This window comes from Sminthopsis crassicaudata, chromosome 5, assembly GCF_048593235.1.
Source record: "Sminthopsis crassicaudata isolate SCR6 chromosome 5, ASM4859323v1, whole genome shotgun sequence".
In the NCBI taxonomy this organism is placed as follows: Eukaryota; Metazoa; Chordata; class Mammalia; order Dasyuromorphia; family Dasyuridae; genus Sminthopsis; species Sminthopsis crassicaudata.
This window is the reverse complement of record NC_133621.1, coordinates 280,126,530-280,146,511: the sequence shown is the minus strand read 5'-3', so window position 1 is coordinate 280,146,511 and position 19,982 is coordinate 280,126,530. Positions and strand designations below refer to the sequence as shown.

At 34.7% G+C, this 19,982-nt stretch overlaps 1 protein-coding gene across 6 annotated transcripts in view; it reads left to right on the top strand.

Annotated features, from left to right (window-relative positions):
- Positions 1-19,982, top strand: part of CEP83 (centrosomal protein 83) — a 106,830-nt gene that overhangs the window by 57,519 nt on the left and 29,329 nt on the right. For all 6 annotated transcript variants that reach the window (XM_074271222.1, XM_074271223.1, XM_074271220.1 and 3 more), the window contains one exon: positions 19,476-19,727. In XM_074271222.1, the coding sequence (XP_074127323.1) occupies positions 19,476-19,727 (252 nt within the window). The remainder of the gene's footprint in view (positions 1-19,475; positions 19,728-19,982) is intronic.

The following is a 19,982-nucleotide window of genomic DNA, read 5'->3' as shown; positions in this document are numbered from 1 at the left end:
GATTAATTCCTTTCTCATTTTTTTTCTTGTGTATACATCTCTCCTTGTTTCTCTCTTTAACATGATTATTTTTAAATTAGATGCCTACTCTATTTTTGTGTTTATTAAAGTACACATAAGTGAGTTGCATGTCTCTTTGTTCAGTTCTCATGAAAGTGAGATTCTTGTGACCCCTATTTCCTTTGCCTCTTCCTTCATAGATGTAGGTTTTTAAAATATGAATATAAAATAAGTTATATCCCTTTCCTTCTCCTTCCTTCCCAGTTATCTTCATTTCTCCCTCCTTTTTATTTCTTCACTTAAGATTATCAAAATAGAAGGAAATCATTCTGAGGCTTTTTTTTTTTTTTTAAACTCTTTCTGACCCATGAAGAAAATTCATGTTTTCAGCAAGCACTTGTTTCTTCTCCCCCATTAGATTATGGACACTTCCTTCTTTATATAGTTCCTTTTATTTGCTTAGTGTGGTTACTTTTCTGGGTGTTTGTGTTTCAGAGATTCTGAGATGCTTCAGATCCTCTGATTAAAGGTCCATTTTTCCTTTGGAATTTTATTCAATTGTTCTTGGATGTAAGCCTTTATGTTTTGCCTTTTAGAAGACCATATTCCAAACTGTCCTTTGCTTTATAGTGGTAACTGCTTGTGTTTTCTTGAACTGTCTTCTTAAATTATTTTTTCTTTGCCCCAGGAGCTTCTTCTTACCAAGAAATGACAAGGTTTTGGCTGTGATTTTCATGGTAATTTTAAATTTTAGATTATTTCAGGAAGTACTTAGTGGAGCACATTTTCACTTTGCCCTTCTCATTTTCTTAGATATGAGCAGTTTTCATTTGTAAAATCTGACAATACAGTATCCCCACTTTTCTCTTTGGCCTTAGTTTTCTGGTAGTCTGGTGATATTTTGTTTTATTGTTTGTGTCTTATTTTTGGTATTCATATTTTGAATTTTTCTTTCTGAACTGACACTTCTTATAAAGGCCAGACTTCACCCATTCTTACACACTGGGTTGGGATGATTGTCCTCTGTTTTCAGTTTGTGTTGTCTGAAGTCCTGTTGCTGGCTCTCCCCTGTGCTATCCTCTGCTATGCTAAATGTGCTGGACGTCTAAGGGTCCCTTGGACATAGAACTCTTTGTGGTTGTTAAAGAAGCTCGGTTCTTTACCTTTAAACTTCCAGAGCCCTGACCCTTTGAAAACAGATTACTTTCTTCCCCTCCTAAGGACTTAACTGCCCATGGGGCTTGGTGACTGTGCCAGTGAGCTGCAGGATTCCTGGGGTGCCTGCTCTTCACTTTGGTACCTTGAGTGTCCTCTTTTGTTAGCCTGGACGGGACAAAAATAGTCATCATGGTTTCTAATCATTATGTGATCTGGTGATCTTTGTTTTATTTTTCCTGGAATATGTGTGTGGAAATTGGGTTGCTGTGCTATTGATTCCTTCTTCATCTTGACATGTATCTCAAGACTTCATACTTCCTTTTCTTGAAGAAAATAGTCCTGACACAACTCACAGGGTTCTGGCTATGGAAAATACTGATTGCCAATGTAGAGAATCAAACTGACCATGTCTTGGTGGGTTAAGGATGATTGATTAATGATATATGAAAGTGATTTATAAATAAAGGTAGATGACTGACTTGTTGGATCAGAGTTTAAAATAAATACTGAATAAAAATAAAAAATAAGGAAGCTATTATGAAATGATATTTCTATTGAACAATTATGACATTTTTTATCAAGATTAAAGTCAACTGACTGTTGAAGTTTTAAAAAGGAAAATGGTTAACAGACACTGACATTGACAGTCACTCTTTACCAACCTGATACAAAGTAGTTACTAACATAATGAAGAAGCCAAAGGCTTCATTATTTTTAACTTTTTTTGTATTATACTTTTTGAATCTGGTGACCATTCTCAAAATAATATATTTTTTTAATGTATAAAATAAAATAATAATATTTCAAAGGAAACTAATTATATTGAAACAGTATTCAAATTAAACAAAACAAAAATAAAAACTCCATGGACTTCATGTTAAGTCCCCCTGTTCTAAATAATGTTGGCAAACACTTAATCTCCTTTGCCAAGGAAAGGGATTTTCAGCCAATGGCATTTTTAAAAATTAATTTTATAATTATAATTTTTTGACAGTGCATATGTAATATGCATATAATAATAATAATAACATAGGTAATGTTTTACATATAATAATAATAATAATTACATATAATAATAATAATAATTACATATAATAATAATAATAATAATAATAATAATAATAACATAGGTAATGTTTTACAACATTATGCCTTGTACTCAATTCTGTTCTGAATTTTCCTTCCTTCCCTCCACTCCCTCCCCTAGATGGCAGGCAGTCCCATATATGTTAAATATGTTATAGTATATCCTAGATACAATATATGTGTGCAGAACCGAATTTCTTGTTGCACAGGAAGGATTGGATTCAGAAGGTAAAAATAACCTGGGAAGAAAAACAAAAATGTAAACAGTTTACACTCATTTCCCAGTATTCCTTCTCTGGGTGTAGCTGATTCTGTCCATCAATTGGAACTGAATTAGCTCTTCTCTTTGTTGAAGATATCCACTTCCATCAGAATACATCCTTATACAGTACTGTTGTTGAAGTGTATAATGATCTCCTGGTTCTGCTCATTTCACTCAGCATCAGTTGATGTAAGTCTCTCCAGGCCTCTCTGTATTCATCCTGCTGGTCATTTCTTACAGAACAATAATATTCTATAATATTCATATACCATAACTTACCCAACCATTTTCCAGTTGATGGGCATCCATTCATTTTCCAGTTTCTAGCCACTACAAAAAGGGCTGCCACAAACATTTTGGCACATACAAGTCCCTTTCCTTTCTTTAGTATTTCTTTGAGATATAAGCCCAGTAGTAGTGCTTGATGAAAGAGCATGCACAGTTTGATAACTTTTTGGGCATAATTCCAGATTGCTCTCCAGAGTGGTTGGATTCTTTCACAACTCTACCAACAATTTATCAGTGTCCCAGTTTTCCCACAGCCCCTCCAACATTCATCATTATTTTTTCCTGTCACCTTAGCTAATCTTAGCTAATCTGACAAGTGTGTAGTCAGCCAATGGTATTACTAGTTTGGAATATAAACTCTTGTAAAATGATGTGGGAGAAATCTGGAAAGACTTAATATAACTGAATTAAGGGAAGTAAGCAAAAATAGAACAATTTATATATTGACTCAAGTATTGTGAAGAACAGCAATTCTAAACAATGTCACAATCAATCATACCTCAAGAAAACTGAGTGATGATCAACTTCTTGGCAAAGATGGATTATGAAGACAGAATGAGATTTCATTTTCAGATGATACTGATACAGCACTTTTTTTTTTTTTTTTTTTTTTTTTGCTTGACTACATTTGTTGCAAGGGAGGACTTTTACTGGGGGAGAAGAATGTTGTCACTGGAACAGAGTATAATGATAATGGTACAAAAAAAGAGAAAGCATTAGTTAAAGCATAAAAAATTGTAAAGAGAGCAGAATGAAATTCAGAAGGAGGGCAACGTTAGTACTAAATGTTAAGTTGATAATGTATTTAAAAATTAATGTAAATAGCATATTCTTGATTTTACACATAATCTTTTTGTCTTTTATACATAGAAATGTTCATGTTTGATGGCCATTGATTTAAAAATGAAAATATCTATTTTTAAAATGTTATAGAATATGGTAGTGGAAAATTATAAGCAGTATTTCTTCATAAATCAAGAAGAAACACTAGAGGACAAATTAAGTTTACAGAAATTATCGTGTTGTGGACAAGTCTAATTCTAGACTCATCTAATAATTCAGGTTCAAAGTTTAAAACTATAGTAAGGCAATTTGTATCATAAAATTTTATTGAAACCAACTTTATTAGTAGGAAATTAAAAAATTTAAAAGGATACAAAATCAAGATAACTACTACTTCTTGTCTCCAAAATCACTTCCTCTTCTCTCCAGAATCAGTACAGTAGCCATCTAGTAAGACCAAGAAGGCATTCTTTAGAAGTCATCGAGGGCACAGGTGAAACTTCTGACTGCATTTCTCTCCAGGCAGAGCCTCAAAATTGAAATGACAAGGGGGGAAATGCAGATTGTTTTTTTTGCTCCCTTAAAGGATATCATCATTCACCCGACAGTGATTCTCAAGCTTTCTTATCTTAGAACTCCTTATACTCTGAAATTTTTTTCAGATTCCCTGTCTTGAGCTTTATTGTTATTATGATTATTATTATGGGTTATATCTATATTTTTTCACTCTATTGTAAAATAAATTGTTAGTATTATTATTAAAGTAGTTTTGTCCTTGAGTCCCTCAACTCCGTCTAAGGTTCTAAGGGATTCTCAGGTCCCCAGAGTGTACTTTGAGACTTTCTCCTCTAGCACCTTGTCCAGTGATAGAGCCTAGTAGAATGTTCTGTGGGGATAACCATAGGGAAAAAAAAGAAGAATGAGGCTCTAGGGACAAAACGACCTTGGTATGCTGATGGATGTCAGGGGAGGTTGGTGGGTCAGACAGGACTCCACATGATCAATGTGTAGACAGGCAGCCAGACATGCTTCATGACTCATTAATGTCTCACCTGCTGCTTACACAAAATCAGCAACATTTCTACTACCTATGTAAGAATTGGGTAACCAGATTATCTTGAAAACATTTAAGGATGGAAATTGAAAGAACAAAAAAAAGGATGAAAAATGGAAAATAACTGCCCAGACTTTAAAAAAATATATATATATTCTCTCCATTGTTGACAGTAAAGCTATAGTATTTAACTTCACTACCTTAATGTGCTAAGTGAGCAAATAAAAATAAAACCAAAAGAAAGATGCAAAAAATAACTAGACTAGATCAAGTCAGTCGACAGGTATTTATTAAGTAAATACAAACTGCCAGACAATATGCTAATGACAGGGTAGAAAGATAAAAACATAGTTTCTGCCCTAGACCAAGTATATTCTTAATTAGATCTAGGATGCATAGAAGGCATCAGTGCTACAATTGACACAATTGTCCGACATGGTTATCTGAAAAGCAGGTGAATATCTAGAATGTACAAAAATTATGATCACTTTTACTTCACAAAAAGGTGAGAAAGAAGGTATGAGTAACTTAATCTGTATCCTTTTTTTCTCTTTATAATCTCTTTATAAGAGATCTTTATGAGAGCAATTTACATATATATTAAGGCCATTATTGATACAGATGTGATAATGGAACAGATAAGCTTTAAAAGTTAGTGATAGACATCTTTTGTTTTTATGACAACTTAAAATATCATTTCTTACTCCTAAAGAGGAAATAAAAATCCGGGCAGCATAACTGAGTAGCACATCAACCAAGTCTAACTATCCACAATTTTCTACTTCATCATAATGCACAGCATTCATTTTTGATTTTTGTTAATGTTGTTCTTGTCACTTATATCATATTATATATAATTGTTTTTTTCCTGGTTCTGCTTATTTCATTCTGTATGAATGACCTACTAGAATTTGACTATATTATTTTTTAAGAATCTGTAGTCTGATTATCTTTTTAGGTTTTTCAGCATTATGCTTATTATTTATCACAAAGTGAATTTTTAAGTCAAGACCCTTTTAGCATCTCACTAACATTTTAAAATAGTATATTCTTCCTTAATATACTTTAACCTACAGTACAAATATGTATTTTAAAATTTTATTTATTTATAGTCATTTTTAGTCGTGGCCAACACTTCATGACCCTGTTTTTTTTTTTTTTTTTGTTGTTGTTGTTGTTATTTGTTTGTTTTTGCCAAAATACTTGAGTGGTTTGCCATTTTCCATTTTACAGATGAGGAAACTGAGGCAAACAAGGTGTGAAGTGATCTGTCCACGTTCATACAGCTAGTAAACTGTGTCTCAGGCTGGATTTGAATTCAGGTTTTCTTGACTCCAGGCTCAGCACTGTCCACTGCTCCATCTAGCTGCCCCAAACAACAGTGTGGGAACCAGAATATATCTACTTTTATATTTTATGTTTATGTCTATTATCCTATGCCTAAAAAGGGACTCTAATTCAAATTGGCATGGCAAACTGTATTTCCTATGTTACTAATTGTCCTCAAAGCAGAAACTATGCTTCATTAAAATATTTTCTCAGTAACCTAGCATTTAACCAATATTGTTTATTGTCATTGTTAACTCTAGTGAAAATCACTAAACTAGCGATCAGAAGGTGTAAGTTTGCTTTTCAACCCTGCCATTTATTAACAGTGTGACTTGTGACAAGATATTGCTAATTATGAGCTATCTCACTTGGCTTTTTAGGAAGATCAGATTAGATCATATACCTAAAATAGTTTGTAAATGTGATGTGATAATAACTGTTGATGTTGGTGCTGTGACAACAGTTGACCACAGGAAGGGATTTAGAATGTGCAAGGTAATATAGTAGGTTTTCAAAAAAAGAAAATCCTGCAAAGTGAAAAGGCAGTTTTTAAAAATGGAAAATAGTAATTTATTTATTAATTTATCAGAATCTATGATTTCATCAGTGTAAGGTTCATTAGCCTCTTATGATTTAGTGAATGGCCTCAGGTAATGGATATGATTGAAAAATATATTACTTTGTAGTCTATTTGTCTAAGCCTTTTTGTCTTTCTCTAGTCCTGCCCTTGATTATATTTAGTCACTGTAGGGTTATGATAGTCTTAAGACAATGAGCCTCTCTGAGCTGACCCATGCTGGTCTCTGAATGACAGGCAGCCAGTGTTTACATGAAACCTTTCTGGCTGGGCAGGACCTGTCAAGAGATTCCATTCCATTGCTGTAGCCCATGAGAAACTCAGATTCATTTCCATACAACAGTGAGCCACTGGAGTAGAACTTTAGTGGAGAAGTAATAATTTATAAATGCTTACTATAGGAGCTTTGCAGGGACTAGAGGATACAAAATATAGAAAATAGAGCAATATAGTAATGATTATAGTATGTTTAACAAGGTAAGTGAATTTCAATGAAGGAAATACACTTTCTGAGGAGTTAACCAAAAAGGATCATTTATCTTATTGGGTAGGGATCGGACACTTTCTCACAGAAGCACAGAGTTAGAAAAGATATCTGTGTCCTTCTCTGGCCTATGGGCGTTAGAGGGCTCAGAAAATCATTTGGTCTGGCTCTGCCAAGGCAACTTGCAGGCAAGTGATGAGTTAAAAGTACAACAACTTCCCACTGCTTTAAGTTGGTAATTCTGTGTGGTCTGTGAATAATGTTATGAAAATCCAGGTGGCCCATAGGAGAAAAAAATGTTCCCTACCCCTGCTCTAATCCAACTTAGACCTGAAAAAGAATCCCCTCTAATTACATAGCAAGTACCTATTCAGCCCCTGCTAGATGACCTCCAGTGAAAAAGGCCTTCCACCACTTAAGCATTGTTCTATTTTTGGAGATATCTAAGATGTTAGAAAACTTTTTTTTTTTACATCCAGTAAGTCAATAAACATTAAGTGCCTGCCACATGCCAAGCACTATACCAAGTGCTAGGGATAGAAAAAGAAGCAAAAAAATCATGCCTGCCTGCAAGAAGCATACGGTCTGATAGGGGAGACCTAAATTTGCTTCAGCCATAGAACCTGGAGCAAAACAGAACCAGTTTAATTCCTCCTCCATATGACCACTCTCAAAACAGGTACCATGCCTCTCTTCTCCTCTCCCACTAACTCTTCTCTTCAGGCTAAACATTTCCTTTTTTTTTTTTTTTTTTTCCTCTCCCCTGTGAATCCATAAACTCAGGCTTGCAAGGGAGTATGAAGTTCAGCAATTTGACTGTGGTCATAGAGATGAAAGTAGCAGTGTTTGGATTGAACACAGGCCCACTGATTTCAGAGCTCTTATCATTGTACCATGCTGCTTTTTAAAGCATGAATTTGAAGCTTTTATTTGATTTTTTTTAAATAGATTTTTTATTGACAGAACATATGCATGGGTAATTTTTCAACATTGTCCATTGCAATCACTTCTGTTCAAACTTTTCCCTTCTTTCCCTCCCCCTCCCCTAGGTGGCAGGCAGTCTCATACTTGTTAAATATGTTAAAGTACATGTTAAATACAATATATGTGTACATATTTATACAGTTCTCTTGTTGCACAAGAAAAATTGGATTTAGAAAGGTAAAAATAACCTAGGAAGAAAAACAAAAATGCAAGCAGTCCACATTCATTTCCCAGTGTTCTTTTTCTGGGTCTAGCTGGTTCTGTTCATCACTGATCAATTGGAACTGAATTGGATCATCTCATTGTTGAAGAGGGCCATGTCCATCAAATTTCATCATCATCATAGTATTGTTGTTGAAGTGTACAATGATCTAGTTTTGCTCATTTCACTTAGCATCAGTTAATGTAAGTCTCTCCAGGTCTCTCTGAAATCCTCCTGCTGATCATTTCTTACTGAACAATAATATTCCATAACATTCATATACCGCAATTTACTCAGCCATCTCCAATTGATGGGCATCCATTCAATTTCCAGTTTCTAGTCACTACAAAAAGGGCTGCCACAAACATTTTTGTACATACAAGTCCCTTTCTCTTCTTTAAAATCTCTTTGGATATAAGCCCAGTAGTAACACTGCGGTATCAAAGGGTATGCACAGTTTGATAACTTTTTGAGCATAGTTCTAAATTTCTCTCCAGAATGGTTGGATCCATTTACAACTCCACCAACAATGCATCAGTGTCCCAGTTTTCCCACATCCTCTCCAACATTCGTCATTATCTTTTCCTGTCATCTTAGCTATTCTGGCAGATGTGTAGTGGTATCTCGGAGTTGTCTTAATTTGCACTTCTCTGATCAATTGTGATTTGGAACATCCTTTCATATGAGTAGAAATAGTTTCAATTTCATACTCGATTCTTTAGCTTATCAGTGTCCTTTCTAAAATGTGATATCCAGAATTGGATGTTGTATTCCAAATGTGCATAGATCAGAGTACTAGTCCTCCTTTCTTATTTCTGTTAGAATTCTCTTGATATAGCTTAGAGATCTCATCTTTGTTTACTGCAAACTCTGTAGCTTATAATCCATTAAAATTTGAAGATCTTCAGATTGTATAGCCTTATCATCAAAGTAGCATTATATTGTACTTTATAATTTGCAAAAACTTTTTAGAAATAGCTAGTTTTCCTTTCACAAAAACCTTGAGTTGTGGATTCTGTAATCCTGTTTTAAAGACGAGGAAACAAGCAGAGCTTAAGTGACTTGCCTAAGGTCACTAAGCTAGCAAGACCTAAATCTAAGGGCAGATTTGAACTCTGTTTTTGTAGATTTTAGTTCCAGCACCCTATCCACTATGGCAGCTTGCTGGTATAACACTTAAATTTTTTCTCTTTTAAATTTCTTTACATTAGATATGATTTGATGGTTTCATCTTTTTGTGTGTGATTTCAAATGTTTTTAAATTCTTGCTGTCATTGTATGTCAAGCTTCCTTCCCCATATTGTAATATATGCACATTTCAAAGATATCTTTTGATAACAATGATAAACAGTATGAGGAAACTACTGATAGATACACCTGGACCATTTGGTTGGAGATTGCTTGCTAAGATGTAATGGAACCATTAATAGTTACTCTTTTGGTCCAGGCATTTAATTCATTCCAAATTCATCTAGCCTGTCTCTTGTCTTTTCAACAAGAATAACATGCTTTGCTAAAATCTATATGAACTGCATGTAAAAGATTTCTAGTTTACCAAGTTTGTAATCTTGGCACAAAAACATCTATGACCTCTTCTTCAGCTAGCTATGATAACTTTTTGTGATTATTGGATCCTTTTCTAGATATTTAATTATTATACTTTTAGTAATATATTGTAGCATTTTCCCCAGGAATTGAAGTTAAGCACACTTTGCTATAATTTTCAAAGTTCCTTCCCTTTGCTTCTCTTTAAAAAATCTGGACATTGTGTCTCCCTTAATCCTGTGTGAATCTCATTCTCCACAGTCCTTCAGAAATCACACACAGGGGTTTAGCAGTCATAAGTCTTATGTAGGTCAGTTGACTTGAATATATTAAAGACAGATAGGTACTCTTTTTAATATCTGCTCAACTGATTATAGATATCAGCTCCCAATTTTTCCTATTCTTTTCAGTACAAAGATCATTAAGAGAAAGCAAACAAGAGTTCAGCAGCTCTGCCTTCCCAGTGAAGCAATTATCACTATAAGCATCTACCATAAGCAGAGGTCTTTTCCCTTCTTTGAACCCCCTCTTTTTCTCAGTATAGCTGAACAAAGCCCAAACAAGCTTCTTATCTTCATCAACCTCAGCTCATTTTGCTAAGTGTTAATATGCCAGAGATTCCTTTTAGAGGACTGTAGCCATGCTTTTGTAGTTTTCTATTATCTGCCCATGTGTCTGTCTTCTGTATGTGTTTTTAAAAAAATCTAAAGTTAATGATTTGAGTTCATTGCATCAAGAAAGGGTTAAGAAAAGGCATTTGAGTTAGATATTAATGAATAGGTAGGATTTTGATAAGATTGTTGGGGCCTGTTATTTCTGTTATTTCCCGTGCACAAAGGCACAGGATTAGGACAGGATAGGAAGAATCCAAGGAAATGTTAGTTGGCTGGCAAGTAGAATATGTTACAGTATGCTCTAACATGATATTACAAAGGTAAAAGTGACTTAAGCTTGCAATAGCCAATTACAAGGCCAAGGTGGAGCTTCAGTACATATTAAGGAATGCCAGGTCTGGCCAATCAAAGACTGCATGATTCTGATTAAATAGCATTTCCTTGTGGTACACCAGGCAGCTTGCTCAGGGTACGAGTTGCTATTCTGCTGTAAAAACTTTTCCCAAGAGCAATTCTCTACCCCAGTCAATCACGATTTCAGTCATCCCTTCTCTTTCTCTTCACCCCCAATCTAGATGAATGAGAAATAATTGAAGAATTTACACAGAAGCACGACCATCTGCTCAAGATAGTCATGGTATGAAGAACAGATTGGAAAGGGAAGAAAAGAGGGGCTTGTAATCCTCAGTATTCCAGATGTAAGGTGATAAAAGGTTTCTACTAGCGTGGTGGCACTGAGCCTAGATGGGAGGGACTTGATATGAGAAGACTAAAGCAGAATCACTAGATCTTGGCATTGCTTGGATGTGAAAATGAGGGAATATCGATAAATTAGGAAGGATAAAGAGGCTTTGGAGAAAAGTTAAGTTTGGATTTTGTATTTTGAGTTGGAGAGGGGGACATGATTGTAAAGACTTGTTTGTGGTGGTCAGGAGAGAGGTAGACACAAAGATATGGAATCCCTCCTAGACTGAAGAAGAATATGCTTTATAAAACAATTCCACATTTTCTTGAGATATAGGAAGGGGAACTTACTATATGCCATATGAGCTGGCTTTCTACAATGGGAAAAGAGAGGCATGAATATAATGATGGAAGAAACAGAAAAGTCAATAAAAACTTGTTAAAAAAAAAAAAATAAAAGGAGGAACTCTCTATATCGTGTGGTAGAAAGAAAGAATGCTGGATTTGGAGACAGTATTAGGATCCTCTCCAGCTCCTCCACTCAGCTACTTTAATCTTGATGCTTTGAGCCATTTTTTCCTACTCTATAAAAAAAAGTTGCTGATCTGCATGCGCACTGCAAGTTCCCTACTCTTAGGAAATCACAGGTCTAAGCCAAAAATCCATATCTAGCCCTGACTGGATACAGGCTTAAGTCAATAACCAAGATATCACCCCTCCTTTTTTGGGGGGGGTGTTACTTAATTGGGAAAAATATTTTTTAAAAAGCCAAAATAATCAGAATTTGAAATAGAAGGGAAATTGAGTTTAGAGCTGGAAGTTCTGAGTCCAAATCCCATCCTGCTCACTCCATAGGAGTTTCTGTGGCAGGTCATTCAACCCCTGATCCTTAGTTGCCCCATTTAATATAAAAAAACTTGGACTAGATGAGCTTTGAGGTTCCTTCTCTCTCTGAACCTATGCCCTCTCTGCCCCCCCCCCCTCCCTGAAGGTCACTTTTTATGTAATGCTAATAATTTGGATGATTTTCCTTCTATTGAACCAAAATGTACCTCTCTGTCACCCCTTGCTTCTAGTTTTAATTCTGATGCAAAACAGCATGAGAGCCTTTCAGACACTTGAAGACAGTTATCTTATATTCTTGAAGTTGTCTTCTTTCCAGGTTTAGCATCTCCGGTTCCTTTAACTGACCCATATTTTTGCCTTGCTCTGGGCACTGTCCAGGATCCAACTTGTCCGGGTCCTTCCTGCAGTAGGGCACCATATCTGCTGGCAGTACCCCACATGTGATCTGATAAAGGCTGCACACAATGGGATTGTCTTCTTTCTGACCTTGGCCTCTGCCTCTTGATGCAGCCTTAAATCACATTAACTTTTTGAGTTCCTGTGTCACAAGGGTTCTATATTAAGCTTGTAGTCTACCAAAACCCCAAATATTTTTCAGATGCAGTGCTCTGTAACTCCTCCTTATACTTGTGAAGGCGATTTTTTTTTTTTTTTTCAAACCTGTATAAGACTTCAAGCTTTTCCCTATTAAGTCTTATCATCTGAGCTTCGGCCCATTATTTCAGTCTGTCACAATGTATTGTGGATCTGAAGTCCATCTTCTAACAACTTAGCTATCCCTCTAGGCTTTAGGTTATCACAAAAATAGGTAAGCATGTAATCTATACCCTTATCCAAGCCAGAGAAATACTAAACTGAATAGAGATGCTGAAACATTTTTGGGACATTTCACTAAAGACTTCCTTCCCTACATTTTCTTGGGGTCTCACATTTGTGCTATTACTATTTGAAGCTATGTGAATAGATAAAATTGCTAAGGAAGCATGTGTAAGTGAAGAGCAGATGAAGAATAAAAAGAGAGCCTTGGGGAAAGCTGACTTTAAAGAGGCAGAACAAGAGAAATGCCAGTGATGTGGACAGAAGGATCCCTTCAAGAGAGGATGGGAACAGAGAGAGCCAATGCAGGACAAAACATGGGAAAGATGTCCGGTTTTGTAGAGATGTCAAGGACGGGCTTGAGAAGAGTGGCAAATTTGGCAATCATGTGACCTTTGAGAAGTCACTTTTACTAGAGAGGTGGGGATGAAAGCAGGATTGTAGAGGAAGACTTAGAGGACTTTTTTTTTTTTTTTAAACAGAGGGGGGAAAGTAGTCCAAGCAGTTAGGACAGAGGACATTTTTCTCTTGAATTTGAGAAACCTAGTCATATTTGCACATGGATGAGAAAGGAGCCTTTGGGAAGGATAGGATTGAAGATGCATGAAAGAAAGGATAATTGATGGAGAAGAGAATGAGATCAAGGCTACAGATAGAGGGGATTGATTTTCCTTTAAAAATGGGGAAGAGGGAGAAGGAGCTGGAAGTAGCTGATACTTTAGATATGGAGGAGGTGAATATTTTAAAATCTGGAGATCTTATAAATGCTTATGTTTGTGTTAATCTGTTTTGGGTTTTTTGCTTTTGTTTTTTTAAAAGAAAAAAGCCTGTTTCTGAAATCTGGTGGTTAATTCTTTCACCAAGGAAAGATTAAATTTGATGTGTATATTACTTGAAATTGGTTAGGGGCTTAGTAGTATCTTTAATTTCCATAATTGGAATCTCTTATGAAAGTACTGGGAATTATAATTAATAAAAGTTCTGGAAGATAATCCATTAGGGTACTTTGAAACCATAATTAATGGAAGCTGGGATTCTAGGAATTTTAGATAAGGCTTAAGTCATATTCTATCTTCTGACCATTTGATTGTTAGTAATAATTGTGGGTTTGCTTTAATTTGTTTTTCTTAACTACACTCTATTACTTCCTATATTTCATCATCTATCCTTCAACACCTGAGTTTTATGATATGATTGTGTGTCCAGAAAGTAATAGCAGCAAGAAAGACTTCAAAGCAGAGCCCCACTAATGCAATTTTCCAAACCCATCTAATGCTTCTAAAATACAGTTTAAGCTATTAGATAATAATTAATATGCATATAAAAATAATTGCCTTTTCCAACCTTAGGTCATCAGGACATGTATATATTTGGGCTAAGGATTCATATATTGTGTTAAATTTTGTTTTTCTGGAATTCAAGTGACTACATTTTATTGGGCTTGAGTTTGTTGTTGCTTTGGAAGAACATTTTATTTTAATTTTTTAAAAAACATTTAGAACATTTTTAAAAACAGTATTTCTGAAAATCAAATGCAGCTTTTGTAAATGTTTGCTTATATGTAGCTGATAGAAGTTATATGTATGCATACATATGTGTTTATATGTAATTATGTTAGCCTTTTAATTTTTTATTTCTTAGGGGAAAATGCTTTTAATAATTTTATTGGCTTCCAGAGAAACTCATGAGGGACTGACATTTCCCTTGATAGTATGGGAGGGAAATGTGAAAATCAGTTTATCTTATTGTCTTTTATGACAAATTAACAGGCATGACTCAATTATATATTTTATTCTATTAATAACCTGTTAGTATCTGAAACTACTTATTGATGAGAAACATTTAAAACTTTAGATCTAATCTAGAACTAGAGACCATCTAAACCAGTTTCCTCATTTTATATATAAGGAAGCAGGATTGGAAAGGTTTGTCTTAAGTTGACAATGCCAGGTCTGGATTTGACTCTTGTGGGGAGTAGGTCATTGACTCAAGTAGCACATGTATAGTTGTTCTGTCCTAACTAGGGACATAATTTTATGTTTTGGTGAAGAAACACTATTAGGATGCCTTAGACAGAAGTGATTTCACTGAATGTAGAATGTGAGTAGAACCAGAAAAAAAGAAGGTGGTCAGTGAGGAGGTATAAGCTCAGAAGAGGCAGCAGCGATGCGGATTCCTGAAGGAGAGGGGAGCCAAAATTGGTCAATTCTGAATGTTCCAATTGCCTGTCCTTGACTTTTATATAGCAAACACATAGATCAGGGAACAAAGCAAAGGTAATCCTTCACATGGCAAAGTAATGATTATTAAATATTTTTTTCTTTGATATTAGCATCAGGAATATGTTGCTTATGTTATGGTCTGCAGCCTTCTGCAAATGGCATTGTCATGAAGCCATAAGAGTCGTCTTTACGTATTGTAATGTGGTGGAAATAGCTCCCAATATTGAATAATATGGTCCGGATTCCAGTTCTCATTCTGCTTCTTACCCTCTTTAAGCCTCATGTTCAAGGATGGGCCTGACTTAAATCAGAACTCTAGTACTTTAGGTCAGTATTGAAACAAGATGAGACACTTGTAGATCCTTCCACAGTTGACAAAAGGAAATCTACATAGCCATAGAAGGAGACAATAAAAAGAATAAATAATGAGGATACCCTTTGAGTTAAATGACGCTTGCCTTAGTTGCCCATCATTTCTCACCAGCCAACCATCAATTCAGGCAAGCAGGAAGTGATGTCAACAACCTGAGCCTGAGCCAATTAAGTCCCGAGGGATGATTTAAATATCTTTTAGGGAAAATTGAGTCTATTTTGCATGGTGTGTGGGATTAGGATATTATCTGTGTCCCACCTCAGTTTTCTCATCTGTAGAATGAGAAAGACCAACCTCACAAGATTGATTTAACGATCAAATGAGATAATTGTAGAGAAGTATTGGTGGAGCAGGGAAAAATTAGTGGTTCCAATTTCCCCTCAAATGAGAACAGAATGATTCTGCCAACTATAGGCCAGAGAGCTTGATATATTAACAAACACATTCTAAATTGTATTTTTAATAGAACCATTAAGAAACATCTGGAAAAGAAGCTAGTGACCAAAGGGCTTGCCAGATTAATATTCTATTTTATTGGCTGTTGTTAGATTGATAGATCTGGAGTATTTAATTTGCCCAAAATTTATCAAAATAAAATTGAAAAGGTTTCCTGGGCTATACCTGTAGAAAAGATGGAAAATTATGGCCTAGATGATAGTATAATTATAGTTGGAAAATGTTGAATGGCTGGCCCCAAAGGATGGTCATTAATGGTTCGCTGGGAACTTACCAGTGGCTCCCTATAGTATTTAACTTTTTTTTTTTTAAAGCAATAAAAGGTAATAGATGACATGCTTATCAAATTTTCAAGTGACTTAGTGAAAAGTCAGCACAATGACATGTATAAACAGGAACGTCTACAGCCTAGCTTCTTTAACTATATTAACTATGGGGTCTCGTTCTGAATATGAAGATTGCAAAATTATGATTTATTATCAGTACATGTTTGATTTGTATGTCTAGTTTATGTACTTATGTACCTAAGGTCATATAAAATTTTTTTGGATGAAAAGGAGTTCAAGTGGAAAAAGTTTTAAAAGCCCTGATCTAGAGGACCTTAGTACATAAAAGTATACATTCTGCACAATGGTGAATGGTTTTGATAATAGTACATCTCCCTACTTTATTGATACCCTAATATTTATATTAATAATCAGTCGTTCTTGTGTAACAGTCTTACTAGCTCCCTTTGTATTTATCAGGTTATCTTTGATTTTAATATATGCACAAGAGACTCCTTGTTTGCTGAAAGCCTTTTGCTTCTTTTTTGTAGTCAGTAAACACAACACCTTTTTAATCAATTGTGTGACCAAAGATGTGGTCTTCCTTAAGGAATTGTTTGGAAAAATCTACATATTTACTTCTTGTTTTCATCAAGGATATATCTTCTGTGTGCATGTATTACGTAAAGATGAGAAATAAGACATGAAGCAGTAGTTATTGATGTTCTCTGAATTAACTTTTTTTTTTTTTTTTTTGGTGTTAATATCTATTACCTGTAAAACTTTTTTTTTTTTTTTTTTTTTTTTTTCAATTCTTGTAGTATATTCCTTTCTCTTAAATAACTTGTAAAAAAACATTACCTTAAAATTTCTCCAAAGTGGGGCAGCTAGGTGGCGCAGTGGATAGAGCACCAGCCTTGAATTCAGGAGGACCCGAGTTCAAATTTGGTCTCAGACACTTAACACTTCCTAGCTGTGTGACCCTGGGCAAGTCACTTAACCCCAGCCTCAGGAAAAAGGAGGGAAAAAATTTCTCCAAAGTGACTTATATACCTAAGAATTGACTAGAGTAGAGGGTGACAACATTTCAGAACTGGTACCAGTTTTTCACTCTCATCTACGATTTTCATTTTAGTTAATACACTTTTTTTTTTTTTTTTTAGAGGTAACTATATCTCAGTCTTTATGACTAAACAAGAAATCTAGGTTTCCTAACTAGTAGTTCAATCACCTTTTCATTATATAACTCTATTGTTGGATTTAATATTTTGCAATATAATATAATATTTTGGTTTTTTGACAGATTATGAAAGATAGCTTTTACTTACTTTTTAAGTTTATATCTTTTGATTTTACATCTTTTATCTCTTAACACATTTCTTCCTTGCTCTGCTTCTCAACCTTTCCACCCCATTTGTGATTCCCTATTAAGAAGAAAAAGAAATATGTTCCATGTAACTAAAGTCAGCCTGACAATATATGGGCTGTTTCAAACCCATTGTCTACTAGCTCTTCAGTAATGAGAGTGGGAGAAGGGTTCATTTTTTTCCTCTTTTTTGTGAATAAGTCTGGTTTGTATAATCCAACTCCAACTCTTAACCCTAATTTCTAATGTTTGCTTTTATTAATTTTATGTAAATGAGGGCTTTTTTCTTTTCTATTTTCTTACATTTGGGGGGCATTTATGTAAAAGTGGGCTGCCTAGGTCAAAGACTTAATGTAATTTTAAATTATGTTACAGCCACTTTAACTGCTTTTATAGTAAAATATTTGTTTTAAGTGTACTTGTCTCTTCACAACTTCTCAAATATTGATTTCCCATCTTTTGTCATCTTCGCTAATTTTCTGATTGTGAGGTAAACTCTCTTGAGTTGTTTTTATTTTCATTTCTCTTATTGCTAATAATTAGGAGTAATCTTTTGGTTTGAAATTACTTTGAGAACTTTTAATTTATATTGTTTTACCAGATATTCATTAGAGGATGACTTGGTCCTAAACATTTTTGTAAATTTCTGGTATAGCTTAAATATTAGTGATGTTTAGGGCAAAGATTTTTCCCTCAAAATTGGCAGTCCTGCTTCTTATGTTATCTGTAATAATTTTGTTCATGGAAAAACTTCAAACTCATGTAATTGGAATTTTCTTTTATTTCTGTGACTTTTCTACATTTGTTTAGAATTCTTTTCCTGCCATCTCTTAAAAACATATCTAAAGGAGATCTCTTTGAAAGGAAAAAAATATCTTCTCCCCCCCCCCCAACACACTGAAAAACAAGTATACATTCAGTATTTCAAGAAGCCTTGGTTTTTGACGATTCTGTCTCAACTGATGGAAACCACAGCTTCTTTATATCTTCTTGCAAACTCTGTGGATTCCCAGGGATGAAAATTTCTTTTTTCCTGGAGATAAGTCTCATCAAATTTAGTGAGGTTTGTCCTTGGACAACAGATGTAAAATAATTCATTTGTTGAAAAGGATCTGTCAGAATTTAGACTTAGCTGACATAACCTTGAATCACTTGCATGGAATTTGGATAAGATATACAATTTTGTACAAAATTTTTGCATCAAATATAACTTTTCTAAGTTTTAAAAAAATACTTCTTTCCATTCAAATAAAGATGTTCAATTCTGAGACTCATTTCTTTTTTATTTTCCCCTTTCTTATTATTATTAGCAATAATTAGTAGTATTATTAGATATCATTATTGATATCTATACTTAAATTTTGGAAGTCAGATTTGAAGGGAAATGAGGCCTAAATTTAACCCAATATGGTTGTTGTTTTTTTTTTTTTTTTTTTTTTTTAAGAAACATTTACTAAATACCTGTTTTGTGACAGAATACCAGGACAAAAAACTGAAACATAACAGACCTTTTAATAGAGGTTTTTGGGGGATGTAATGGATAACCTGAACCCATTATTTCATCATTTTAGACAATTTGCAATACTAATAAACAACTACTCTGCAACCTGTAGTCTTAAGATAGTTGCCCAAGAAACTATGGGGTTAATGGCTTGGATTAAAGATGAGAGTAAGGAAGTTGCCCATTGTCATAAACCACCAGAGAATAAACCCAATTTTTCTTGACTCCCATACTACTCAATCCATTTTACAACCTGAACTTGGTCTGTCTTGTTCTCTTTGTCCAATCAGTTGCCACATGGCTCTCATTACCATATAAGCCTATTTGACTTTGGGCAAGTTATTTACCTCTTGGTGGTTTTATAATCTGGGAAATGAGGGGGTGGAAATAAATGATATCTTAGTTTCCTTCTAAGCTCTGAACCACTAACCTTTGACTTCTTTCAACTTTTTGATAGTACCTGATCTTTATATTTTTAATGCAGTGTTTAATTCTGTTTCCAACTCTCTAAATTATATTATGCTGAAAAATGAATAACTTTAAGGTAAATTAATTCTAATTAAGTGCTTATCTTCTCAGATTGAAAGACTTGAGAAAGATAAAAAAGAGATATACGACCAACTCCTTAACTCTGATCCCACAAGAGAGAGCAAACGAATGGAGAAGCTTGTTGGAGAAAAGATCCAATTGTGTCAGAAATTGAAAGGCTTGGAGGCCGAAATTACAGAATTACGAGCAGAGAAAGAAAACCGTGGCATTCAGGCTGAAAATATCCAAAGAATTCAGGGGCGCCAGATGGCTGAGATGCAGGCTACCATCAGGTCCCTGGAGGTAAGTTGATTTTAATTATTTCCCTGTAGGTTATATCATATATACTTAAAATGCTCTTGAAAATGTCTTGCTTTCTAGAACATACGTGTTTGGTAGACTCACAGATCTATGCTGACGCAGGTGTAGGTTCCCAAGTGTGCCTGTTTTGTTTAGATCAGAGAGAACTTCCTGATTCAAAGACAGCAGCTTTTCATTGTTAGATATTGTTGACTCTTTGTGAATCAACAAGGTGCCCCTCTGAGGTGAATGTGTTTC